The following is a 27,741-nucleotide window of genomic DNA, read 5'->3' on the forward strand; positions in this document are numbered from 1 at the left end:
AAATGAACCACTCCAGCAAGAGCCAAATTTGGAACGTGTGTGAGGGCAGAGCCCGGCCCTGCTGAACACCACAGCCAAACACAAAGGATGGAGCAGGGCTCCTTTCAGGGAGCACTAACCACTTCCAGACCGAGGAACCTTCAGCAGGGAACCGTGCCCACTGAACAGAGCCAGCTTTGTAATCCCAGGCCCAGGGGAGCTCCCTGGAAAGCTCCGTGTGCAATTCACTCATGTCTGCAGTGATCCTTGGGACTACACGTGTTGTTTTGGAGGTTCACATCCAAGAAACACTTGCACAGAGCGGGCTTTGTGTGGCACTGGATCTTATGGATTAGGTGCAACAAACCCAGCATGAGCCTTTGCACCACTGCTGCACCCTTCCAGCAGCTGCATTTCCACCTGGAACCAACTCCAGCCCTTCATGGAGATTCCCTGTGCTGCAGCCAAAACCAAAATGACTTCTGAGTCAAACGCTTCCCTCCTGCTGTGCTCACTGCTACCTTCAGCTGACCCCACAGCATTCCTGAGAGCGACACCTTAACGGAGCTCTTGTACCTGCTGTGAAACACCCGGATCTTCCCCCTGCCTCACCTCGGGTGTGCTCTGACCACTGGCCATGAAGTGTTCTCCTGGAGGGATTGCAGGGGATCTGGTGCAGATCCTTCCCTCTATCCAGGCTCGTTTCAATTATCCAGGGGCTGGCACCAGCTGGCTTCAACCACTGCCCTGGCAGCATCCTGCTCCACATTTTAAATTCCTGACTGTGGAGAAGCACAGGGAAGGAGAGATCACCCCACACCTGTGTGCTCTGCAGTGCTCCCCCAGCTCCACAGTGGCTGCTTGATCTTCCCTGCACTGGGACTGTCCCAGCCTGCTTGGCTTCTGTTCCTCCCCTCTGCTTTAACGCCTGGGGGAAGCCCACCCTCTCCGGTGGAGAAGATCCTGCACCGAGCTCCAGTGCACTCTTGCCTTATAAAATCCCAGGTTTCTAGGATGCTGTTCCTTAGTGCCAGTACCTCCCCCATCAAATACAGGCAAGGACTGGAAAAATCCATGCCCATCCAGTCTTCAGACATGCTGAATTTCCTATCAATGCTCACAGGAGACTGGAGTGAAGCCTCCCTGGGGCTGCAGGGACTGCACCCCCAGCCCAGCCCCTGCTCAGGTTTGCTTTCAGCTCTGCACCTCCCTTCTCTCCCTGCTCTTCCCTAACACACCTACTCCAGAGAGCTCCAGTTATTGGATCCACACCGATCCCTTGGCTCTGTGATCTCCACCACACTTCGGGTTGTACTGAAAAATATTCCGGTACTTGCTTCCCATCAGTTGTTTTTTTCCACTCTTGCCCAGGAAGGGGCACCCGAGCGAGCTGCAGCCTGAGCCACACCAACCAGGGCTCGGCTTATCCAAATCCGGAAGCGGTGCCGATGCCTTTAAAATGGAGGCTACTTAGAGGAATTAGTGGGATTGAGTGCAGTTATCTTAACCTCGGGTGTCAGGCTCCGCTGATCCTCGCGGGCACCGGCCAAGTGGAACCATCCTTCAATCCAAGCAGTTTTACCAGCTTTTATTAGAAACACCAGCACATTTCAAGTTTCCTCTTTTTGATCACAAATATAGTATTTTTCCTCTTTTTAAGTACACAGCATGAGACACAGCATCAGGGCTTTCCATCTTTTTTTTTTTTTTCCTGTTTACTTTTTTTTTTTTACAGCAATTTCTTTTGGACAAGCTTTGGGTTAGTGTTCACTGACCTCACCCCAGCCCCAAATTTTGACATCTTGAATTGCTGAAGACAATTGCGTGGGCAGATGAATCCGATGGTGGTGAAAAAGGTACAATAGTTAAAAGTTTGCAAGAAAAGTTGAAGCAGAGACCCTCTCCAGTTAAAAAGGCGCCGCCGGGCGCTGTTTTCACAGTACGGGGATAAAAGTTGAGATAAATACTTGCTCTTCTCCCCCCCATCCTCCCCCGACAGCGCTCCAAGAAAAACATTAAGGCTGGAGGAAGCACTAACTGGATGTGAAAAGCCACGTGTGCCTGGTGCTCCCGCTGCCGGGCGGGATTCCCTGCTGGAATCGCTGCAAATCCCATGCCAGGCGCATGGAATGGAGGAGCCTCGAGGTCTGAGGGATGGCGGTTACTCGGCGTGGTCTGAGCTCACACCTACGCTGGGAAAGCTTCCCTGGACGTTTTAACTCCAAGAGAGCAATTCATTGAGGGGAGGAGGGGTGACTATCCCAGGGACATGAGGGCATGTGACAGGATATTAAAGGGAACATGTACATGATTTGTTATTTTTTATTCCACAGAAAACCCTCAAATCTAGACTCAGAGTTAACAGCAGAAAAATAGTGTTAAAGTCAATAGGTTCATATTTTACTGTAGACTAAATAAATTAGCCTAGAATTAACTCAATACTCTCTATTTTCCTTTCATTGGTGATCCTTCTCTAAATTAATGCAGTTTTTAAAAAGCAACGGCTATTAATAATTTATTCCAGTTAACCCTTATGGATGAACACCTGCAAAGAGTCGATGGCTGGGAACCATTCCCCTCTCCTCTCCCTCCCCGAAAAGGAAACAATCACTAAAGGTGTTGTAAAACAGACATTGCTACCTACAATATCCATGGATCGTGCCACTCCTACCGCTGCCTCTGGCTGCTCCGGGTCATGAGTGAATCGTCATAGCTATGTCTTACAAAGAACATGATCCAAAAAAAAAAATATATAAATAAATAAAAACCTTAAACATTCTTACATGGATTTTAAAGAACAGAATACATGTTAAAAACTTCAGTAATTTATATCAATTTTAAGCAATACTTTATATACAATGGAAAAAAGACATGCATAGTCCAAATACAATGTTGAAAACAGCATTTTCATAACAAAAAACCCAAACACTAAGTGTTAATACCATGTACATGGATTCAAGAAGGACCACCCTTTTTGTCTGTTGCACACAGTTTATTTAACAATATGATATTATAAGTAAGAAATGAGTTTTTTTTTTCTTTTTACCATTCTATACAGTGATTGAATCTTCTTGGATTTTCTTATTTATAGTAATTATAGCGCTTGCATGATTTACACTAGAATTGCTTTCCTCGTTTCAAGTTTCACACAGAAGAAAGAAAGAAAAGAATGTTTCTTCTCTATCCAGATCAGCACGGCCTAAGAGTGATCATCCCTATTTCATCTAAGACCAGTTTTATCAGAGAAACAAAGCAACAATTTCTACATCTGCAAGACAAGGATTTTGGCGTTGGCCAATGTGTGCAAGAGTCAATTCCTATCTTCCCAGGGGTAATACTTCAAACGCCTGCAGAGTTCACTATAGAAAACAAAAATCTTCCCGCCATGTGTCAAAGTTACCGGGATACGCTATAATGTTGCATTATTTCAGGAAACAGTTTCTGAATATTATTTTTTTTTTTCTTCTTTTAAACGCAAATGTTTAAAGTCTTGAAAATACAAATAAAAAATATGAATATAATGAACTTGTTTTCCCCGTTAAAAAAAAGGTATGAGTCAACAGCAACAAAAAAAATAAAAACCAAAAAAACCCACAAAAGAGACCAGATATTTTAACCGCCTGGCTTTAACAAAAAAATATATTCTTTGTATTGTTTTTTTTTTCTTTTTATTTTTAAACAGCAATTAATTCTTCCATCTGTAGGAAGCAGCAGTTCCATCTAGGATTCAAAACAACCCAGATGTCTGAATTTTTCAGTACAAAATATCCAAGAACACGAAAGGAAAGAAGAAACAAAAGTGATGCTCCCATAATGCTACAAACCCTCCACAAATTTCTCTAATGTGTCCCCGGTGGTGTCACCAACCAGAGACAATTCGTTAGACAACGCGCTCCGGTTGGGGGTGTTTAGTTGGGGAAGCATTGCACTCTGTTCTGGGTTGCCCAAGTGTCCCTGATCCATGGAACTAGCCATAGTGACTGCGAGTCCTGGGTGGGGGGAACCAGTCTGGGGAGAGACGTGGTGCGGTGACGGTTGGGGCTGTATCCGGGGTGACGGGCTGGAATGTGGTGGCTGGGACTGGGGACGGGGAGACTGAACGGGTGCTGGGGACCGCACCTGGTTGCTGAGGGAGGTGGCGATCTGCTGGCCAGGGAGATGAGACGCCTGCGCTTGTCCTGAGAGCATGTGCTGCTGTGGGCTCATGGGGTTGGGCTGCCCGGGGGACCCTATCTGCTGCTTCATCTGCTGCTGCTGCAGGATGCGCTGCTGCAGGGCCTGCTGGATGTTGGGAGCGCCGTCCGCCCCCAGGCCGGGCTGGCCCATCTGGTTCAGCTGTCCCATCTGAGCCATCTGTCCCATGGAGCTGCCCTGTATGGATAGGTGCTGCTGCATCCGCTGCTGCTGCATGGCTTGGGGGTAACCTCCCGGCCCTTGGGGCTGCTGGAACTGGTTGTGTGCTGCCATCCCTCCTGCCATGCCGGCCCCTCCCTGCTGCTGCTGCTGCTGCTGTTGCTGCTGCTGCAGTAGCTGCCGCCTCAGGATCTCTCGGTACTGCGGGCTCATGTTGGCCATGCTGGGGTTGTGGCCGGGGTTCATGATGCCGATCGCCTGTCCCTGGGGATTCATCGCTCCGATCCCTTGCTGCTGCGGCGGGACGCTGGGTCTCTGCACTCCTGCTTGCATGGCGTTCATGTTCTGCAGTCCCGCCTGCGCGTGCATGCCTGGCTGCTGCATCCCGGTCTGCGGCTGCTGCATCCCGGGCTGGGGCTGGATCCCTGCCTGCGGCTGCATCCCGGGCTGGTTCGCCACGTATTTGGCTGTTCTTTGCTTTATAAAAGCTGCCATAAGCTGAGGGTTGGATTTAAGGATATTAAGAACCTGCTGTTGCTGCTGCGGAGAACTCGGTGATTTCAAGGTCCTCAGCAAGTCCTGAAGTGCGTTCGGGGTGATGCTGCGCGGCGGCTGCTGCACGCCCGGCATCCTGGGCCCGGCCACGGCCTGCGGCGTCGCCATCGGCATCACCGGCCTGGCCATCCCCGGCTGCATCGGCTGCTGCTGCGGCATCGGCGGCGCCTGCCACTGCCCGGGCTGCATGTTGGACATCACGGGGCCGCTCACGGGGTTGGGGCGCGGTACATTCATGTTGACTTGCGGCATCTGGTTCACCGAACCCACCGTGGGGTTCACGAGTCCCGGGCGGCCGGGAGGCAAACCATTGTTCATGTTGTTGACCCTGTAGAGCTGCTGCTGCTGCTGCGCAGCCTCTCTCTCGATCTGCCGAGCCGCTTCCACGGCGGCCGGCGGGGGCTGAGCCGGAGGCGGAGGCGCGGAAACCGGGTTTGCGGGTTTTCCTGTCGAGACAGTGGTGGGGGGCTGAGTTCTGGACACACTGGGAAAGCCGGCCGGTGACATACTTACAGGGGAGGGCTGGGGCTGGGGAGCAGGCTGCGGTGTCTGCGGTGTACTTGGCTGCTGTGTGGGGGTACCAGGCGTTGCTGAGGTAGGAGAAGGCAAACTTTGCTGAGGCACGTTTCGGGTGTTCATGGTCGCCATCCTTCTGCGCATGAGCTGAGCCTGCTGCAGGCGATGCTGGATCTGCTGCTGTCGGAGCTTGTGTTTGATATTGAGACAGAATGGCACGGGGCATTTGTTCTCTTGGCAGTGTTTGGCATGGTAGCAGCAAAGAGCGATGAGCTGTTTGCACACCGGACAGCCACCGTTGGTCTTGCGCTTGCAGCCCTTGGTGTGCTGGACAACCCGTTTCATCTTCTGGCAGGATGGCAGGGAGCAGTTTGCGTTGCGGCACTGGCAGGCGTGGACGAGGGACTGGATGCAGCGCTGGATGCTCAGCCGCCGCGACTCCTGGGGGCTCTTGGACTGCTGCTCTCCTTGGCTGTTGCTCTCATCATCCAGACCCAGGCCCCACTTAACCATCTTGTGGTCATGGCTCTTAGTGTTGTAGCAGTTGATGCAGAGGTCGTAGTCCTGCAAGAAAAGAACACCCAGAGCTCAGCTGCCGAGGGAGCACGAACCACGCCGACAGGAGAGCACAGTGGTGCCAGGTGAGCAGCACCAGCAGGAACACTTTGGGTGTCCGTGGGTACAACCACACAGAGCACAAGCAGGACAAAGCCACGCGCTCCCAACAGCTGCCACCTCCATTTACACCCGTTTCCATTTACACCAGGCAGGGAAGCAGCTGTGGGAGCAGGGCTTTGGGGCAGGGAGGGCAGCAGCCCCAGCAAAGCCAGCCTGCAATCACAGCTCTTGACCACAGTGGGTAACAATGCAATCAGGGGCTGACATTTTATTACATGAAAATGTCTTGCAGGAATAATTTTTTTTTTATTTTTCCCTTTTGGTGACAGGAACTATTTATTTTTCTGATACCTATTTGGGTACCAAAACCTCCAACTAGTCAGATAAACCTAAGGTCACTGCCTGAAAGGCAGGGTTAGCTCTCCATTTAGCTATTCTTAGTGTAATTACTGACTAATAATTACTGCCCTGAAATACGTATTTTTTTAAATCCCTAAAACAACCCTCAAATCAAGTGCAAGTTTCATGCTAAGACAGACACTTACCTGAAAATCTCCTTACCCCCCAGATTTTCACTGCCCTGTCTCTCTTTTGCTGCAGGAAGGGCACTCCCTTACACAGGGTTACCCAGAGGCAGCCTAAAGGTCATACCTCCTTCCACCACCTAATTCCCCCTGTGTGGGGGATCCATCTCCTGCAGCCTTGCCTCCAGAAGCCCTGCTCAATGCTTTCCTCTGAGGGATTAATTAAGACTCTTCCACCACAAACCTGGCAGTAACTTTTGGTGTAAAAACTAGGCTGCACTTATTCAAATTTCTTTTGTTCAGCTACAGCCAGAGGTCAACACAAGCCCTCACGAAGCCACTGGTACAGCCCCATGGATAACTGTTCCCTAACACAGCTAACACGGAAGTGATCCGTGTGTAAAAGGGCTGGACCTTAAAAGCACCAAGCCAGGTCAGCAGCAATTATTTGGTCTGATGTGAAGGGCAGGGAGCCACTAGTGTTGGACCAAAGGGACAACAGTGGGGAGCTGTGGCAGCCTCCTCAGCCAGCCCTGGGACACGTGCCCAGCTCTGCTCCGTACAGCACAAGCACCATGTACAGCAGAAGGAACATGGCCCTGCAGGAGGGTAAGTCAACTGCTCTCGTGGACATCCACCAAACGTGGATGAGTCAGTGCCCTGCAGACTCTGACCAGTCTGACACAGTGCCACCCCTCACCCAGTCCTGAAGTTTGAGCAGCCTGGTCTAGGGGGAGGTGTCCCTGCCCCTGGCAGGGGGTGGAAGGAGATGGTCTTTGAGGTCCCTTCCCACCCAAACCATTCTAAGATTCATGATTCTTTAAAACTTAGTTAAAAACTTGTCTATGCAGAGCAGCCACAGGGGAATAAATGATGTAGCAGGAGCCACTCCAGAGTTGTCCATGTTGAGAACCTAAAGCCACTTCTAGAAGAAGAGGTACCCACCTCTCCTACCCACCTGATAATCACCTTCCCTTAAGGCTTAGCACCCTTTCATCAGGATAGGCTTAATTTGGAGGAGCTTCTGGGCAATATCCAAAAAAACCCCCCTGAAGCTCAGCTGTAGGGCAAGAGTTCTGAGGTGCCCCCCACGTACCTCACAGACAGTGCAATGCCACCTTGTCTCCACGTGATGCTTGCACTCGTTGCACGTGTAGACGAAGCGATCCTGCCCCTGGGTGTGCAGCTCCACCAGCATGCACAGCGTGGACCACTTGGAGCGGCGCAGGGAGGAGAACTCCCAGTGCTTGTCCCTGGCCAGGGTGAGGAAGGCGTCCCGCCCGTCCATCAGATCACAGCTCAGCAGTGGGTCGGGGTCCACGATGGGGTGCAGGGTGTTGATCACGGGCCCGGCGTGTAAGTGAATCACAAAAAAGACCTGTGGGCAAACGGGGAAAGGGGGAACAGTCAGCGGGGTCAGGTAATCTCGCGGGAGGAGGCTCGTGCTCTCTGCAGCAACGGTGTGCTACAAACCTTATCTAATTAACTGAGTTGAAGCTAATCTCTTCCAGTCTGTTGTTATGCAACAGAAACATTTCTAACCCAACCATGAGCTTTACTCCTCCTGAGTTTTCAGTTCTGAGCACCACCGTGCCGGGGCTGACCGGCACGAACCCTTCTCTCTGCACTGCACATTTTGACAGTACCTCTTTATGCTTCTCCATGGTGGCATAGAGCTTCTGAGACAGGTCATTGGACACGTTGGGCATGCTGGGCTTCTTCTTGTTGGCTCTGCTGATGCTGCTCTTATTCTTGTTGGTTTTTTTGTTGTTCTTTTTCTTGGCATTCTTGCTGTCACCCTGGCTCCCCTGCAATAAAGGCACGGGAAGGATGTTACACTTTACAGAGCTCTCTCCCATTCACTGAGCTCACACTGACACACTTCTGCTGTCAGGAATAGAACTTTGTTCCAATGCCTGCAAATCAGCCCTGCTGTGTTAAATATATCCTATCTTCCAGGAAAAATCAAAAGCCAAACTGGCAGGCAAACAAATCCAAACACTGATTAAAAACAGACTTTTAAAGTACATATATACATTAAATAATTCCCATCTTACCCTGATTTTTTTTCCCTCTCAAACACTGTACTTCAGCTTCCACTGCTTGCTTTATAAGATCTTATAGACATCTGATGATAAAACCAGCTACAAATAAAATGGACTTCAAAACAACTCCAGGATTGCAGTATCTTGCTTTGCTGTGCATTTGGGATTTCACACACTTGATCGAGCTCTGATTTAAGGTTTGTTTGTATTTACTGAACAAATTTAGGGTGAGGACATAGAGAAGAACATGAAGGATTTGAACTGAAACCAACAAATCACGTTATTCTCCATCCTGCAGACTTCCAGCTGCACGTGCAACTCCAAAAAAATAACCTCCAAAACCTTCACTTGTGCCTAAGTTATAACACAGACCACAGTGGCCATACACTGAATACTGGATGTAAGTAAAGAGAGTAAAAAATAGCAGATGATGTTATTTAGATGACCTGGGAAAACAGAAATAACTTGTAGGAGTTCTCATGTCCTTGAAAAATCAAACCCCAAGCCCTCAGCAGGGAGCTCACTCAGTCAAACCCCCTCTCTAACTGCGAGAACATTGGTCATCATAAAATTAAAAATAAGCTACTGGAACACTCTAATATATATAAATATATATATATACACACACATATGCAAGAAAGTTCCATGAACAGCACGTACAAGCAAACACAGGGTTTATCCACAGGCATATTTATTCAAGGAAAACAAAAATATTCCAATTGCAGAAAGCAATTCTATTTATAGACTGCTGCCACCCTTCCATTCCATTAATTAGGGTTGGACAGGAATTCCCTGGCCACTCCTGGGGTCTCTGTAACTAATTTTACGGACTTTTTGGCCAAATCTGTTTGGAAATTAAAATGAGACTATTTTATGGGAAACCAGACAGGGCTCTAAGTGATCTGAAGGGATTCAGAAGTGAGCTATTGTATGTTCCCACCTTGACTTCCCCCTAATTTTCCACCACCCTGATGGAATTGGGGCCTGTCCTTCTTTGCCTGCACATCCTGGAGCATCAACAGAGACTTTAAAATTTAAACACCAAAAGGAAGGACAGATTGAAACTTATCTAACAGGACAAGTCTAAGTTTTCTTTCTACTCCACCTTCACCAAGTTTATATTTGGTCAACTGTACAAAGCATTCCAAACTGTTCTAAGAAGTTGTAAGATTGTGTTTGTACCACTTTATTTTGATATTCAGCCAGGTCACCCAGAGATATGTGAGCCTTGCCCCTTCAGAATGTTCCAAGAATTCTGAATATTTCCCACTTCTTTAGACTCTCTTTATCTGATACCTGCAGCACACGTTGACTTTTAAGAAGCTTTCTCTCCACATGTACAAAGTTTAGGATGAAGAATTCAAGAAAAGACAGACAGATTCTGTGCCATTTCAATTCCAAGACCCATCTCGTGGTTCCACCCACAGAGATCCCCATTGCTGGGCAGTTTCCTCCATGAAGGGACCCAAGTTCAGGTCTCTGCACTGGAGAAGTTCTCACACTTTTAAAACTACTCCTTTTCCTGAGCCAAGTGGCAAAGACCACACTGTTCCATTCCTTGTTGTGTTCTTGGCTGACATCTCAGCGACCTGGATGCAGAGTTTGTCCCCTTGCTGCCCCAAAACAGCATCAGTGGCATCAAGTGGGAGCACAAGGATGTTCAGGGCTGCACCGTCTCACTTCAGACCACAACTTGCACGAGCTCAGAATTAGTTGTTCTGGGCTTTTTAAACACCTTTTTTCCCCTCTTGGATGCAGAATAAATGCTTTCACTGGGAGGGCACCCTCTGATTTACTGGATATGATAGTTAGCAAAAGAGGGCTGCAGCTCAATCCCAAGCCTTGTCTTCCACTTCTTTTTATATTGCTTGGTTTGTTGAAATATTTCAATATTCGAAGTTACATTCAGAAGGAACAAAGTGAAAGCTGTTAACCTTTAGGTTCCATAAAAACACAGCAACCAACTGTATTAGCCTTGAAGGAGCTGCTAAAGTTTAACAGAAGGAACTTCCTGACACAATGAAATCAATAGATAAAGGTCCATCCCTCCACATCAATCCCATGTAACACACCCTGTAAGCAAACAGTCATGGCATCCAAGCTGAAGGCAAGTTTTCCCCATGTAAAGCTTTTGGTTCCACCTCAGTCTTGTTAGACTTCAGATTTTCCTACAATATTTATTTTGAAAACATCTTGCTGCAAATCACAAGTCAAAGGGTCAGCATAAAAGTGCTGAGGCCATTTGGTTACAGACAAAATTGACACAGAAACAAAAATGAATGATGCAATTCTGGCCAGGACCCTGAAAAATTTGTTTGTTGGGGTTTTGTTTGGTTTTTTATAGGCAGAGGGAGAATGGTGGTGAAGGAACAGCACCATCAGGATCAATGTTTCCCACCAACACAAAGCTTGCAATAAATACTTTTAAATATCAACCCCTTGCTGTTGCAAAGGACAACAAGTACTTGTGCTTAAATAACAGCCACATTTCATTCAGCTTTGGAAAATCCAGCACCTTTCAAAATGCAAATACTGAAGGTGCTTTGCAAAGGTGTGAACCAGCTCAGCCAAATGACTGTGAGCAAATGCAGTGATGCAAAAGCAGCTTAACACATTTCTCTGAGAATGGAGATGCTGAACTGACACAGCTGACTCCTGAGTCTGTTAAAAAAACCCAAACCAAGCCACCAGTGTATTTGTTAACCATGAAAAAAAAACAGAAATGCAGTAAAGGGACCCCTGATTTCGTGGCTGATGTGAATGACCTTTTCTAGTTTATTGGATGTGAATTCTCTCATTTCTTAAAACATTGATTGTCAGCTTTGTGAGCCAGGAGCAAACACAGCACATAAAGTTAACCCACCTCTGTTGTTTCACTTGCTGCAGTGCTTTCTTCCTTCTTCCTCTCCTCCTCCTCCTGCTCCAACTCCTTAATGCTTTCTTCCAGCACATTGGGCCAGAAATCACCCTCAAAGTAAGGCAGCTCCTTGGCACTGGTCAGCCTGTCCTCAGTTGCTTGTTTGAAGATGTCCTGTTGAGCACATCACACAATTCCAGGAACAAATGAATGAAGATCACTCAGGGGAGAGAGGAGAACCAGAGACAAGGCCCCAAAGCCCTTGGCCTGCTCCTGCCAGGTCTCCCTCTCTTGGTGCAGCTCCAAAACCAGCCTGGCAATGCTGATAACAGCCCACCCCCTGTTTTATCTTAGAGAGACACTGCTGAGCCTCTCCTGAACCCCCATCATGCCACCAGTTCATGTTCCTGACCTGATGGGAGACACCAAGAGACCCCTGGAAAACGTAACAAAGCCCTCCCTGGTTTCAAGACCACTTTTTATTAGGAGGCACAGATTTTGCAGCTCTTTGCTACACTGAATCCCATGGCAAGGCTTGTTAGAGGCTGTTCCACTCCACACATTTAGTAACTGTCACTTGCCATCAAAACATCGATTTTTTGCCGGCACTGTCACTGCCATGAAGGAATTCTTGTACATTTTAGCATGTAAGGAGTGGCAAATGCTCCCTTTGCCACCTTCAACATATTTCCTTGGGTGCATGTGTGATGTTCTCTAATTAAGAAAATCATCCTTTCTATAAGGAGGGTTTTTTTTTTTATTTCACACTAGTGGGGCCCCGAGTTCCACCTCCAGAACTACCAAAGCAAACAGTTTCTTAACAAGCTCCATATTTCCTTGCCTAAAAACTGCAGTGAAAGACAAGTACACAAAGGCAGGTTCTTGCAGATTTCTCTTTGTTCAGACACCAAACCTAAGGAATTTTCAGCCTGAAAGGCAGAACCTCAAGAAAACCTAAGAAAATGAAGACACTGGCCGAGAATAAACCCCTTGTAGGACACCATCCCAGTTTGAAAAGCCCATAAAAATTAAATCAGGAATTAAACAGTAGCAAACCTTGTAGTCATGAATGATTCTCTCAGCAAATGCCTTGTCCAGCATCTTCTTATACCACTCTTGCAAACGTTTGGGTTTGGGTATTTTCTGGTCAGGGGGGTGGCAATGGAAGATATAATCATCTCCTTCACTGGGGGGACAGGCCCAGATGTGCCCTGTCACATACCTGGTGTGACACACAACAAACAAAATCTGTGACTACCATCACGAAATTAACTCCAACCGAGGTATAAATTCAGAGCTCTGGCTTTATTTATTTTTAATATTTTTCTATTTTTATTTTGTAGCAAAGTTGCCAGGGCAATAACTTCTGTTTAGACAAGGGATAAGGTCTGGGATATAACAACAAAGCTGAAATATCAAGTGAACCTCTGACCCAGTCAATGATGTGCTGTCAGTTTAAAGAATCCTGACAACAAACCACCACTTTAATGACAGAAATCCCAATTTCTCTGTCCAGTGCAGAAGAGGTGGGTGTTCCCCAGATCTTGGAGAAGACAGAGGGAAACAGAGACTACCCCAAAATGAAAAGCTACATGGCTCCCTGGATTAAAAAAAAAACAACCAACAAACAACCCACACTAAAAAACCCAGATTCCTTTCCTCACAGAGATCTGACTTACCCGAGTTTCTTCACGTATTCCAAATATCCAATGAGGATTTCATGATAAACTGCAGTTCGGAGGCAGCGGGGGCGGAAGAAGTGGATGCTGTCTAGGTAGGATATGTACACACGCCTGCAGCAACGAGAGCACAGCCACAGTCACGTGGGGCTGCTCTGGCTACTGAGAGCTGCCTTTCACCCCAGATGTGTACACAGAAAGAAGAATTAACGATGGTGAGATTTTAATGCATATTCAATCATCTCAACGTGGTGTAAACAGTTCTCAAAAGCCAAAAACGGGCAGAATTTTTTTTTCTTTTAGGCAGCAAGAGAACACATCGAGAGGCAAAGTGAAAAGCAGAATGCAAAACATTGTGATGCTTTTTGTTGCCATGTCTTCCCCTTCAAAGCCACCTTTGAAGTGCCACAGAACTGAGCCACAGGGCCCAGTTCTCTGTGTTTGCCAGTGGCTTTAGCCATTTGCCCCTGTGCAGAGAGGGGGGGTACCTGGTGTTGGGAGGGGGGCAATCCGAGCCGTACTCCTGCACGTGCATCCCGAAGAAACACACGTCCACCCCGTCGATCTCCTCAAAGGCAAACAGAGCTTTGGTGCGGTAAGGGAAGGATTCTGACATTTCCCCAGAGTCCACAAACCTGCAGGGAAGGGTGGGAGGGAAGGATAAAAAAAAGAACAACAAAAAGCCAACTATTAAACCGGTGTCCTACCAGAACGAGGAAATTATTTTCAACCTTATTTTTAACCCGTTAGGAACATTTACACAGAAGTTAAAGGGGGGTCAGATCAGAGCTGTAGTAAAACAGGGAGTCCCATCACTGTAAATTCATGGAAAGACTGTTTCCATATAGAACACAGGACTGAACAGGCCAGCATTGAGTATGTGAATATCCTCAGAGACCACAAGCCTTTAAATAGGTTGCAGAGCAGAAAACCTGATGCATTATGAGGAGGTGATGTCACATAAACACTCTCTTTATGAATTAAAGCCAAAATGCTCCACAGAATAAACCTTTTAAGCTTTTCATTTATAATGAAGTAAATTAAAAATCCCTCCTGAAAGCCAAAGTGTTTATAAAAACACAACAAAACAGTAAGGAACAGTGAGGAACAGAATCTCAGCAACTGCTCCAAACTAAACTATGAATTCTGAAACACCAACCAAAACGGGGTCAGACTCCTAAGATTTAGCAACACAAAGTCACAGTATTATAACCAAACCCAGGATGCCCCCACACTGCCCCCCATACAGTCAAAGTACAATTGTCACCTCCTCTGCTTTTTTGTACCTCTCATGATCTTACTCACGCCAGAGTTCCAAAGATGTGTAAAGGGATTAAGGTGCAAATTGCCAAAGTTTTGCAATATCTACACAAGGAGACTTCAAAATAAAATCAATTTAAAAAATTGCATTTATCAGAATTAACAGAACTAACCTGGATTTCATTCCTGGTTTGACTTCTACTGTCTTATCTGAACTTGCTACTACTCTGACAAAGACCTCTCCAGCTTCAGGATGATTCTGTCGCCGCAGAAATTTGTTCACTCTGTCTTCCAAATGGTTTCCTAAACGTGTTGTCTGCAGCCCTGGAAGTGAAGTGGGAGAGAACATGACAATGGAAACTTAATTCTGGAGGAATCATTTAAGTTTGGGGTGTTACTGTGCTTTTTAAACTCTTTCAGCTCGTTTCTCTGGACGGAAGTAGGTTTTTTTTCCCCTTTGTTTCACCTGCGTATGAAAATCTGATGGTTTTATTTATGCAGCCAAAAATGAAAAAAAGCAAACCCATCCATGCTTTCCCCCAGGCCTGAAGGTGTTCACACCCTATTGTGGAAGCTCAAAACCACTACAGTGGGAAAATTACCCCGTAAGTGAACCAACAAAGGCGGCTTTACGTAGCATTTTTCAATTTGCAGGCTTATTTTATGAACACTGCAAATGTTTTCTCCTGCCAAACCCACTCTCTGGCTGCTTGACAGAGATTACATCACTTTATAGATCTGGCTCCATGCCACACCTTTTCAAGCAAAGCAAAGCAAATCACCAGAAATGAAAAGCCTTTTGACTTCAACGGAGATTTCATTGCTTTTGCTTTTCTTTTCAAGAGAGCTTTTAGACTGCAGTTACAGTAATCTGCACACCAAGGTTAAATAGTTCCTGCACAGGGAGAGAGGTCTTGGAAAGTTCAAGTCCACAGATTGTCCAGATCCCCTCTCTTGCTCTTTACATTCACAATTGGCTTTTGTGGTCTTACAGGATATGATGGTTTTCAAATAAATCCACAACAAATTACAGAAATCACAATGAAGATTTTGGTTAAAATTAAGAAAACAGAAGGATCCCACTGTTCTGACTTGAAGATTTATGACTACTTCTCTTATCCTGCTGTACTTATTTTACTAGCCAGAATTCCTATTTCATTTTATGGTCAATCTGCTATCTTTTCCAAAGTGATGGTGTAATCTCCAGATGTTCATTTTACTAGAATACATTTAATTTTCTGCTCTCCATTGCTTCATTTTTCAGTTGTTATTTGGCTCCTGACACAAGGCTCTTGGTTCTTTCTCCTGACATCCAGAAAGCTGCAGTGGAATATCTACACTAAAATTCCTTAGGTTCCAATACTGGGGAAAACCCCCACATACACTCAAAGGATGATCTCATTTTCTAAGGGATTTATATATTTAAAATTATTATATAAAATCATAGAATTGTTTTGGTTGTAAAGGACCTTAAAACTCATTTAATTCCACCCCCTGCCATGGGCAGGGACACCTTCCACTGTCCCAGGTTGCTCCAAGCCCTGTCCAACCTGGCCTTGAACATTTCCAGGGATGGGGCAGCCACAGCTTCTCTGGGTAACCCGTTCCAGGGCCTCCTCACCCTCACAGGGAGGAATTTTTTCCCAATATCCCATCTAACCCTGCTCTCTGTCAGCTTAATCACAATCAGTTGATAGAAATTCCCAAAAGCATCAGTCTTGATTTATATCTTTCAGCCTGCCCCCCTTGTCCACTGAGATTCTGTGGTTATAACCAGCACAACACAGTCTAAATATCATTTACTTGGGAGTCAATAACTAAATTCAAAGGCAGGTTAAAATAAAAATACACCAAGCCCTTTTAAATTCCAACACCTTGACCTTTCCAGTGTTTCCCAGCCCAATACACTATATTGGGCTTTCCATATATAATATGAAGGGGATTTTAAAGGGAATTCACAAATTCTTTATGAGGACATTTTTTTGTTTCGTTGATTTCTCTGACTACAATGAGAAAAAGAGAAAAGGGCTCCATCTCAGCTGATGAGTTAGGAAGCCACTAGAGTTAACTCCACTGTCTTGTGTTTTCATCTCATCATCTTCCCAATGCTAAGCAACCAAGGGATATCTGCTTCCTTCCTTATGCTGCTGTGCATTAGGACTCGAAAACCAACCAACACAAAAAGACCAGATTAGAAGACAAAAGAAACAGGCAGCATTAAGATCACAGGTACTGTAAGGAAAGGATCTAAAACTTGCATTTTTTGATTTATTGGAATGTGCAAGTTCCTTTAGAAAGCAACCAGAGTTTGGTTCTTGGACACCTCTCACACCTACACTTCTAATAAAGGCTCAGTGAAAACAGCAGTGCACACTTGAACAAAAGGCACCCAAACTGTTAACAAGGAACGTTCAGCACAGCAGGTTTGTGGCAGCAGCAGTGGCCAGACATTTGTGAGGGGATGAGTAATGGACACATAGGAAGAAAGTCAGACTCCTGGCTCACTGTGACTTTTTGTCAGGAAACTACTGTGGGGGACTTATTTGTCAGGATATCTTTTGTCTTTGAACATCTCTGCATCGGGGAAGTGATATTTGTAGATTTTCTTAGGTAAATAAATACTTGAAAAGTTTGGGGTCTCACAGCTGCACACTTGTTGTATTTGGCAGGCTATCAGTTAATTAACCAATTTTACTTAATATACATTAATGTTCCACAACACCTGAAGGACCTGCTGTCTTGGTTATTTATTAGCAGTTGTGCCACTGTGCTTGAAAGAGTGTAGAAATATTGGTGGCAATTAAAACTTGATTGTATTACTTGATTGTAATACCTTGTAAGTAAAAGTTTTTATGGGGAGAGGGAACATGTTAATGTTTCAATCTTTCACTGCTCAGGTTTGTTTTCAGGTCAGCAGTAAGACCAAGATTTGGACAAGAGCAGGCCTTCCTTTTCCTTCCCTGTTCTTCCATTTCCAGTGGAGCATTGTTAGAGCAGCTGATCTCCAGAGCTGAGCCCACCACTGGGTTACAGCAGGACTCAAATCATGGGAAAAGGAAAAGACAGTCAAACAGCAGGGAAAGAAAAAGAAGGAAAGGGAAAAAGCACCACTATTCCCCTGTCCAGAACAGAATGGTCACCTTGAACTAAATGGGTGGTTTACACAAACCTTAAACAACTGCAGGTATCTGAGGAGTCACACACTTGTTTCAGACAATTTACATCAGTATCTGCTCTAAAGCCAGCACATGACAGAAGAGGCATCCATTTAAAATGGTTATCTAAAACTACATTTTGATTTCATCATTTTATTAATGTTCTCTTACAACTTTAATCTGTCTTTAATGAGACTAATTTAGATCTCTCTAACAATGCTGTCTTGCATGCGTCAGGTTCCTCCAGAGACCGTTTTGATTACTGCAACCTAATAATGCCTCACACAGCTTTATCATCTCCACATCAGCCCCCTCCACAGCTCCTGTTATGCAATCAACCACACACCAAGTTAGCAAGAAGTCACATTTAATGCAAAACCTTGCCTTTAACACAGTGTGGAAGAGTCAGGCTTGTGCAGGCACAGTGTAACACAGGAATGCCCAGAACTTCCAAGGACCAAAGAACAAGGCAGGAATCAAGTGCACCTGCAAGTTCTAGTTGTTCAAGTGGCTGAATCACCCTCTTGGTTTCTACAGTCACTTTATTTTTCTGCTCTGTGCACTGACACTGCATTTCCAACACCAGCACCTTCTCTTTGCCCTCCCTCCAAATGTGTGTGAGTGGAAATTACTGAATTATGTTCTCTGAGGTGAAATGCTTGCAGAGTCCTGTGCAAGGGTTACTGATACAACTTGACCTGGCCATCTTCTGACCCTCTCTTTAGTGCCCATTTCAACAAGACCATGGCAGTGATTACTGCCAAGGGAATCCAGACTCACAGTGGAATGGGTCACTCATTCCAGTGGACAGTCCTTGTCCCACCACCCGCTCTGGAGGCAAGAAAAGCTCTTCAAACACTTTTGTGTTTGGCAGCAGCACCTGAACTGCAGCACAACTTGTTACTACATGTTATTGGAAGGGCACAAAGGTGACAGTCATTTACTACAGTTTCAGCACTACATGGAAACATGGCTAAATATAGCCAGTGAAGAGCACACAGCCCCGTGCTTTTCCTGTTCTCTTTGCCCCCCTTTCTGCTTTCTAATCCTAGAAAAATAAGGACAAAGACGCCAAACACCTCAAGGCTGACCACAAACACATAGAGAGCAGGGCTTTAAAATGTTGATTAAAATTCTGACAGCCTCAGGCTACACCACGCCCCATTTTGCAAATGTTCCAGTGCTGTCCATTATAACAACACAAAGTCTCAATCAAAGAGCTATTAGGGCTGGCAGGGGGAAGATGAATACTGGGAGATAAAAACAGAAATATCAAACTCACTTTTAGCACTGAATTTGTTTTCTTTGCGTGTTCTACCGGTTTTCTTCAGACAATTATCACAGACAAACCTATTGAGGAAAAAAAAAAAAAGCCAAAAATTTAGCATAAAGCCATTACTGGTGAGCTTAAACCCAATGTCTGAACCCATAATTTAAATGTCAGAGCACGATATATTTTTCTCTGGATTTGAACAGCTTGCATCACTTCATTTTTGAGGGACTTAAAGCCTTTGTGAGCTGGTTTAATTCTGCCTAGTGCTTACACCTGCATTAGTGTTCTGTGCACACAGACTCACCTCCAACCAGCTGCACTTGTCTAAGAGTTAGAAAGAAACCCCAGAAAGCTGAGTGTATGAAAAGTTGGGTTTCATGCACATTTTTATCTAAGTAGACCCCAAACACCAAAAAAAATGTATTTTATTAAGAAACACTTTGTCCTTCTGTACTCAGTTCCTAGAAGGCAAGGGAAGTGGCCACATATTAAAGAACAAGGCAGAAAGTCTTTATTATATAAACTACATCGACATTATTATACAAGGGGTAAAAAAAACTAACAAACATCTCTTACCCTGAAGGCCAAATAATATCATAATGTAACACACAGATCTGGTGCATCTTCCGACCACATTCTTTGCAGTCAACAAACCTGAGGAGAAAAAACAGCAGCCAATCACTTCTGGTGTTAGGTAAGTAATTTTCCAGAATTCAGCAAGAAAGAAGGACTTGCCAATCCTCTCTTAAGATCTGAACCAACTTCAACAGGCCCAATTTATGTGTCAGTTTAAAAAATACTCAAAATAGATTCAGATCCACATCTATCAATCCATGAGAGAATTACATATATATATATATACATATATATATATAACAAGGTGTTCTAGTTTAAAAATCTGAAATGGGCTGTCATGCACAACTTTTTCTGGATCTTTTTTATCCTTTTCTAAGCAGAGTCCTGAGTCTTCCCAGCTTCACAGAATCCTGCTCAACAATACCTCCACAGATTTAACTTCCAATTGCTGCAACAACCACAAACTGATTAAATGGTTGCTCAACTTACTGTAAACGTAAAAACTAGTCAGTCATGAATCACCCTGCCAAGAAAACATGTATTAACTTGTCTTTGCCTGCATGTCTCTGCTGCAGTCTTCTTTTTTCTTGGTCACAATAGTATGTCAAAATCCTTTTTTTGGATGGGAAAACTGTTAGAGGTTTTCCCAGACCAGGCTGCAGGATTGGTTATGAAGCCAAATGCACTGGGGTCTGTCCCAGTCCACCTTTACAGGCCTGGGGAGGAGCTCTATTTAGTATTTGCAAAGATAAGATTAGAAATCAAAATGTGCTGTGTATCAAACTGCCAGACAACATAGTAAAAGTAAGATAAAGTCTCTTTGCAGCCAGTTAAGGGCTGTAGGAAAAGCAGCACATGCTCCTAAAGGAAGTTCAGCTGGGCTTTCTCTCAACCTCCCAGGGGTAGCACAAGTGAGGGAGCAGGGTGGTCCTTTTGGTGGGCTGAGCACTCAGTGGAGAGAAAAATGTGGTTTAGAACAGAAGAGGAAAAAGCAGAAGTGCCCCAGGAATGCAGGGCTGGGTGTGAAAGGCTCTGTGTGAGAGAGGGCCATTCCCAGCCCTGTGCAGAGCCTGGCTGACTCCTGGAATCACCCATACAACAGCACTAGGAACTGCCTGAGGAACAGGCTCACGATCCCTTTTGGGAATCAAAGTCAGACATCAACTTTGGACGTAGTGCCATAAACTTCAGGGAAAGATTCTGCAGCCTGTCTGGGCAGAGATGGGGGAAAAGGAAGAGTTCTTTACTCCCTGCCCCATTTCTGGCTAAAGGACAAGTGGAAGTGATGGGATTATCTCAGGAAAACCAACAGCTGGGTACTTACGGCTCTGGATCTAGGGTATCGTTTTTCTTCTTTTCAAACTGATCCTTAGAGATGGTTCTAGAGACAAAGAGTTAACATGAAAACTCAGTAGCATTTTTATATCAGAGGCTGAGCCAATATAATTTTTTGCTGAATTGCAGCAAACCTCAAGTCTGAAGAAAGCACCTCAGTATTTATTTTCTAGTCAGAGCAAGCAATTCAGTTCATTTTAGCTTAAGCTACAGAAAATATTTTTCTCATTTTACTTTCTGTAAAAATCAAATGCAAAATAAGAGACACCCAAGCACCCAAATAAATTTAAATTCAAAAAAGGACAAGGGAAGCTATTGTCAGTAAAACAGTAGCTTGTATTCCTCAAATCTGATTTTTTTGGCCAGGTTAAAGGCAAGCCATTGGTCTTATAAATATAGGCTGCACTTCAAAAGGTGAGACATCAGAATTAGATGAAGTCTTTCATTAGAAGGTGACATTTATTGGCACAGTCCCCATTGCCCCTCTCCAAGCACATTATCCAGGGTCTGCCACCCCCTGGAACGGGCAGCTCAACTGGACACTGCTGGGCACACCTACAGCCCCAACACAGCGACAGCTGTTAATCCTGTCACTGTAAATTCTCCTGCTAGGAAGGAATAAGGCACTTCCCCCCAAAAACACCACCAAAGGGGTTTGGGTTTTACTCCTCACCCAGGACAAACACCACCCCTCCCAGTCCAAGAGGCAGCATGCAGAGGAAAGGAAGGACTTACGTTTGAGGCTGGGAAGGGTCATCACCCAGGGTGACATTCTCCCCCTGGATTTCAGTGAAACACTTCTCACAGAAGTGATACCTGTCAGCAAGAAGGCCATATTTGGGTGAGCTGGTCCAGCACAAACACAGCCACCCAAGCACGGAGCCACCAACCAGGGCAGGGCAGATCAGCACGACCACGACGGAAGGGGGGACGTTGTTGGTTGATTGATGGGTCAGTGTGGACAATGAGGAGGAACAGAGGGAGGGGAGGGCAGGATTAGAGAACAGGGGAGGGAACAAACAGCACAGACGTAAGAGGTAAGACGCAAACACCAAGACAACACAGAGCAGAAAGCCAAGGCAAAGCACAGATTAGCATTCGGTCTCATTTCATACATCGCTAACAAGTCGGCGGGTGTCAAATTCAAAATTTGGGGAGGATTAATGGAGTAGCCACCAAGAGCTACCTTTGTGTAGGCTTCAAATTTAAGAATTTGGATTTGATTTGCATTGCTTAGGAAAAAAAAAAAAATGCTCTTTGATTCCAGGCTTGTGACTGATCGAGTTTGCTTTGGGTGAAAAACAGCCTGTCAAAAAGCTTTAGGAACATGTTTATTATGGATTTAAATAATTAGGAAACATGTTGAAAGCATTTACTGATTGTGAGTCAGAACTGCAAAAGCAGAAACACTTGGTATTGTAAAAAAAAAAAATCTATAAAAATATTAAATTGAAAATTTGACTGTAAGATTAAATGATATAAAGATATTAAATTCAAAATTTGAGTATAAGATTAAATGTGACCAATTGCTCAGCTAATATTCTTTAATATAAATGAAACCAAATCCATACTCTAGACAAACATTTAACAGAAATGCAATTATGGGTCAGAGTTTCCAGCCATTTTATCTATATATATACAATATATGTATATATGTGAACAACATGAAATATTGTACATACATACAATATATTTATCAGGTACATTAAGGATGTGGAATTAATTAAGCTTTAAAAATTGAATATGAGGCAGGTACAATTTTTGGTCACCAGACCAAGAGCCAATCCAAGTCATACTCAGCAAAACCAATTCTGCAGTTTACCAAACCAAGCTGAGTAAACTGGAATACAACTCTATGAAAATACAATCTGCATTTGAAAAAAATAAAATAAAATCAAGGTTACATGGATTTTTGGGGGGTTTTTTGGTGGTTTTGTTTGTTTGTTTCAGATGAACTGGAACCAAAGTTGTCAGGGTCACAAAAGAAATAAAAAAAAAATAAAAAAAGGAAGCTAAATGTTTGGAAAGGATATGAATTCACACATGAACAAAGGCAACAGAGAGGCCACAGCTGTAAAATGCGGGAAGGCCACAAAGGATCATCAAAATAAAGGAGCTTTATGGAGGATCAGAGTGAGAGAGTTTAAGCAGCGATGGCAGCACAGTACGACGCAGGTTGAGAACTCAAACACCGACTGTGGGGATGGGGAGCGCAAAGGCACCGAAGGAGACTCAGTGGCACAATGAACCAACAACTGAGGGGATGGAGACTGAGCAGTGTGGCAGCTCTGCCCCTGCCAGCACACCCTCACACACCTAAACTACTGCAATCCCGGTGACAGCTCCAAGGCTGTGCTGTCCTGGAGACAACAAAAGGCATTTACAGGCACTTGTTGGAATGGCTGGATCAGAATCTCCCCCTGGACACGCACACCGGCCGTGCCGAGCGGGAGCGGCTCCTCGGCACAGCTCTCCGTGCCCTCCCGGGCTGGAGCCAGCTCCGAGTTACCACAGCACAATTCACAGAGCCAGAAAACTTTTCCAAGCTCTGCCAGCTGGCTCTGGATGAGGAGCTGCTCTGCCAGCCCAGAGCCACTGAACTGCGGCAGAGCAACGGAGTCCTGCCCGTAGTGTGGGACCGACTGCGAGGGGAGCAGGGGTGGTTTATTCTGCTTAACAGAACCCACAGTGACATTTCCACACAGGGCAGCTGCTCTTTGATGGCAACCACTCCCTGTCCCGAGGGGGGATTCCCAGCCCACCACCAGTTAAACTGCACCCAACTCCTCTTGGGTCAGCCCCACTGGGATTAAACACATCACCCTCCCAAGGAAAACCAGGTTTTTGGGGCTGAGAATGCAGCACAGCAAGGCCAGGAAAAAAGTAAATGTATTCCAATGATTTGTAATCATTTGGAATGATAAAGTGGTTATTAAAGAGGAACACCACAGGAGAGTTTCAGGAGTGGGGACTGACACTGCACATCTCATTTCCACTGACCTCCCTCGCCCCTCACTCCACACCCCTAAACTGATACCAAAACATGTACTTTTTTTTTTTACAACTCAAATATAAGAGATTCAGAATTTTATATCCTTTTACATGTTGTCCATGTCCTTTTTTTTCCCCCTAGAATGTACTTTTTAAAATTTTTCTTTAATTGACCCCCCCACTAATTATTTTCCTTACTGACATGATTACTCATCATTTTAAGAGTCAGACTGGGAAGGACTGAAACTCAGGAGGACCCAAACACAGGAGCTTCTAGCCAGGAAAATCCATGGTCAAGGCTGCTATTAATACTTTGCTACAGTTAAACAATCCCAGAAAAGGTTAATTCTGATCCATTTTCAGAATAATTTATGGGCTTTCAAAGCACTCCAAGCCTTAACCCATGATATTAAAATGAGGAAATAAAAACTGAAGTACAGTGAAAATGAATCACCAAAAGATCATGAACATTTGTCCATAAAATAACCATGGTGAAGCAATAGCTATAATTGATTATGGATATGGACCCTCAGAAACAAAGACCTGTTTTGCTTGCCCCCACAAATATTCAGCAAAACCCATAGAAAACATACAATATTCTAGTTACAACAGCCATAGAAAACCCAAAGAACGTACTTATTGCAACACATCAAACATGAAAAGCTTTTCAAATGCAGACTGTTCAGGTGACTGACTCCCGTTTATCAAAGAGCAACATTATGGTTCAATACCAAAGTCCAGAAAATGCTCAGTTTCTGCATTAACAGGAGAACTGCCAACTGTAATTGAGTGTATTCAAAGGAAATTCTAAATTAATAACTGTACGAAACACCAATCAGTTTTCTCAACTGGGTATTCACACATGAAGCACATTTTCCGAACACTTTAACCTAAATTTCTCCCTTATTAGAGAATTTAAACAGTTCCATACCAAATAATTAACTTTTAATCACTGAACTGTAGTGTCAGAGTTCATTTTAATTCAATGGTGCCTAAATATTCTTAGTTGTAATTTAGTTATGTGATATGCTGGACTTTAGGTGCATTCAATTTTGCCTGCTCTGTACATAGAAAATTCAAGAGCATTGACCAATTAAAGATCTGCTGGAAGCACAGAATTTGCTTTTCACTTATTTTCTACGTCTTTAAGAACACCTAAAATTTAAAGATCACTGTCACAGAAAATGTGATCGTTTTGTAGCAACACAGCTGATGAACAAGGGCTTTCTATGATCTGACAGTCCAAATGCACACTTAAAAATATGGTGATAAATCTTCAGAAATGCTTTCTTTAAAAGCCCCATTTATCACTCAATTTAGTTGGCCTGAAACAGAAAGCTTCACACTCCCCCTGAACTCAAACCCACCCCAAACCCCCAATCCCTTCTCAAGACATCTGAATGAACAGAAACCTACAACTTAAAGGGACTCTTGCATTTACAATGGGCAGAAAACTGAAATATTGCAACACCCACTGCCCCACCAACCCTGGGCTTCTTGCCTTCCATGGAATAACCCAGATGATTTAACATGAATTTAAACAGGGAAGGATAACTGAGAGAAAAATGAGCCCTTCTTCAATTCATTTTGAAGTTACTGTGCTTTTCAAATGCAGAACTACCTGGGTGCACAACATGAAAAGTAATTTGGATTTTACCTACAGTGATGGTATTTAAGGGTTATTTTTCCCCGATTCCAGTACTGAAGTACTGTCTTTTTAAATGCACTTTCATGGCTTTATTTCTCTTCAGCCTGACTTTTTTTCAGAGTCCACAGGGGCTGTGTAAAACCTTTTAATGAGAGGTCATGAATTCATTTCTCCCTGTCAATACTTTCTGCCTCTCAAAGGCCACCCAAGACACGAGGTGGGACACACGTTTTCACCTGCCACACTTCAGTGTGGTGGTGCTCAACAGGCTTAAACCACCTCAGAGCCTGTTTGGTGAGTAGGGGTGGCCCTAAAAGATGAAATGCTCAGTGTCTGAATCGGTTCTTTAACCTCACTCAGACAACAGCCCCATGCACCTCACAACTGGCAAGGCTTAGAGAGACTGCCAAGCCTCTGGAATTCATAACTTCCAACTCATAACTTCCTTTTCCTTGTTCAAAACAAAGCTTGTGTCTTAGCCCATTTATATTCTGCTTTTTTTTTTTTTGTGAGGGACAACACACACCATCTAAGAACCCAAACCAAAAGCCAAGTTTTGAGTTTGCTTTGTTATTGTAACACTGGAGATTTAAGTATTAAATAGAAAATTAGTAGTATAATCTAACGATTGTTTAATAATCATACAAACACTAAGTCCTAATATTAATTAAAGATTAAGAGAAACTATAATTTTCACAGCTTCTCATGGAGTCTCTGGGTAGTTTTAAATGCTATTTCCAAGCTAATTTAAATAGAATTAAGCACTGGTTAGGAAGGGAGAATGTAAGTCTGGCAATTAATCACTGTATCCTTTACTTGGCAAATTCTGGCACTAATTTGAAAACAAACCTGCATATTTCCACAATTCTCCCAGAACAAGGTAACAGGATTTCCCAGTGCCTTTTTGCAGTTCTGCCCCTCTCCCTCCTGCAAGCCCTGCTCCTCTTTGTATGGAAAACATGGACAACTTGCCCTGCACTTAGGCAGTGCATGGGGCAGCCTAACTAACAGCACTAAAGCACAGTGTGTACCAAACTGCAGGAAAGTAAAGAGTCACCTGCAAAAGGACAGCATGGAAAGGTAAAGAAAATAAATTTTCCCTGACTTAGCTGACAAAGAAAAGCAGAAATTAATAAACCTCCTCCTCTACATGTGCAGGGAAGTCAAAGGAGATCTCACTTCCTGAATAAGGAAAAAAACCTGAATTCAAGGACTTACCTATTCTGGTAACTGTAGTAGGCAGCGTCCCGGGGAATGGTGCACAGTTGCTTCCCATAGCAGCACAAGGTCTGTGGAGAGAACTCATACTGCAAAACAAGGGAGAAAAGCAGCTTTACAATGGGATCTTTTGTTCAGCAAGGATCTATTATGCAAACGTGACGCTTATGGGTATCAGATTGTCAGGTTTAGCACGCTTTTCTGAGCTATTGTAAATATATTAGCACAGCCCTCTCAATTTGATGACAATCATTAACTCTAAAAGCTGACCCTCCAACCTGCTGCTTTACTGCAATGGACGCGAGAAAGAAGGGAAGTATTTTAATATTGCTTATGACCAAGACAGCTGTCCTCTGAGGGTGCAAAATACAACAATAACAACACAAGAGCAGAGAGAAGGATGCTATTGACCTTCTTTATAACAAAGCCAAACTTCTAGCAACCCTTCTGTTTTTGAAAAACAGAGTGTGCAAAGCTGAAGTTCTGTCTGATCAGTCAAGCTGAGCTCTTCAGAAGAACACAAGTGCCCCAGGAATGTACCCACCTTGCGCCCACAGCAGTAGCCGAGCGATTGCATGACGGGATCGATCTCCTGCTCAAACACCTCCGCCAGTTTAGTGCAAAACTTATAGACCCGGGAAGTCTTGCGATTGTACAGCCACGCGTTGTTAAACATCAGCCACACGTCGTCCACGTACTGCCAGGGCTCCTGGTACTGCCCCGTGTCCAGCTTACGCTTAATGGTGGAAAGATCCATGGGGTTCTTCACGATGTCGAAATAGTCCTTCAAAGACACAGAAAAACCCCGCTTTATGTTTAGGACGTCGACCGCTCGCGGCGTGCTGAGCGTGAAAAATAAACGTTGGAACGGGCAAAGACAAAGCAGAAGAATGTTTTGTAGGTTTTCTTCAGGTCAACTCACCGGAATCCCTAAAAGCTGGGGATCCACGGGCTGTCTGAAAGGTAGAGACTCTGGGTCCTGCCGGTACAACGCTTCGAGGGTGGGCATGAGAGCCTGGCGCAGCTCCTCGGGCTTGAAAACTGCAAAGGAGAGGCACAAAGGTTAGAAAATTGCTTTCCTAACCTCTTGACTCCCCTAAGGAAAGTAAAGAACTATGTTAACACAGAACTCTGAAGAGAGATTTCCTGATCAGAGGCA

General features: G+C 44.6%; 1 protein-coding gene across 1 annotated transcript in view; it reads right to left on the reverse strand.

Annotated features, from left to right (window-relative positions):
• Positions 1-1,551: 1,551 nt before the first annotated feature.
• Positions 1,552-27,741, reverse strand: part of CREBBP (CREB binding protein) — an 83,384-nt gene continuing 57,194 nt past the window's right edge. Inside the window, exons 18-32 of the mRNA XM_029957864.1 lie at positions 27,505-27,623; positions 27,127-27,366; positions 26,583-26,671; positions 21,461-21,571; positions 20,715-20,771; positions 19,391-19,468; positions 18,824-18,891; positions 14,560-14,710; positions 13,615-13,761; positions 13,127-13,240; positions 12,504-12,669; positions 11,454-11,621; positions 8,192-8,353; positions 7,642-7,923; positions 1,552-5,967 (exon numbers count right to left, since the gene is read on the reverse strand). Coding sequence (XP_029813724.1) covers positions 3,796-5,967; positions 7,642-7,923; positions 8,192-8,353; positions 11,454-11,621; positions 12,504-12,669; positions 13,127-13,240; positions 13,615-13,761; positions 14,560-14,710; positions 18,824-18,891; positions 19,391-19,468; positions 20,715-20,771; positions 21,461-21,571; positions 26,583-26,671; positions 27,127-27,366; positions 27,505-27,623 — 4,124 coding nt within the window. The 3' untranslated portion in view covers positions 1,552-3,795. The remainder of the gene's footprint in view (positions 5,968-7,641; positions 7,924-8,191; positions 8,354-11,453; positions 11,622-12,503; positions 12,670-13,126; positions 13,241-13,614; positions 13,762-14,559; positions 14,711-18,823; positions 18,892-19,390; positions 19,469-20,714; positions 20,772-21,460; positions 21,572-26,582; positions 26,672-27,126; positions 27,367-27,504; positions 27,624-27,741) is intronic.

Source organism: Manacus vitellinus, unplaced genomic scaffold, assembly GCF_001715985.3.
Source record: "Manacus vitellinus isolate BGI_N305 unplaced genomic scaffold, ASM171598v3 scaffold_12_pilon, whole genome shotgun sequence".
NCBI lineage: Eukaryota > Metazoa > Chordata > Aves > Passeriformes > Pipridae > Manacus > Manacus vitellinus.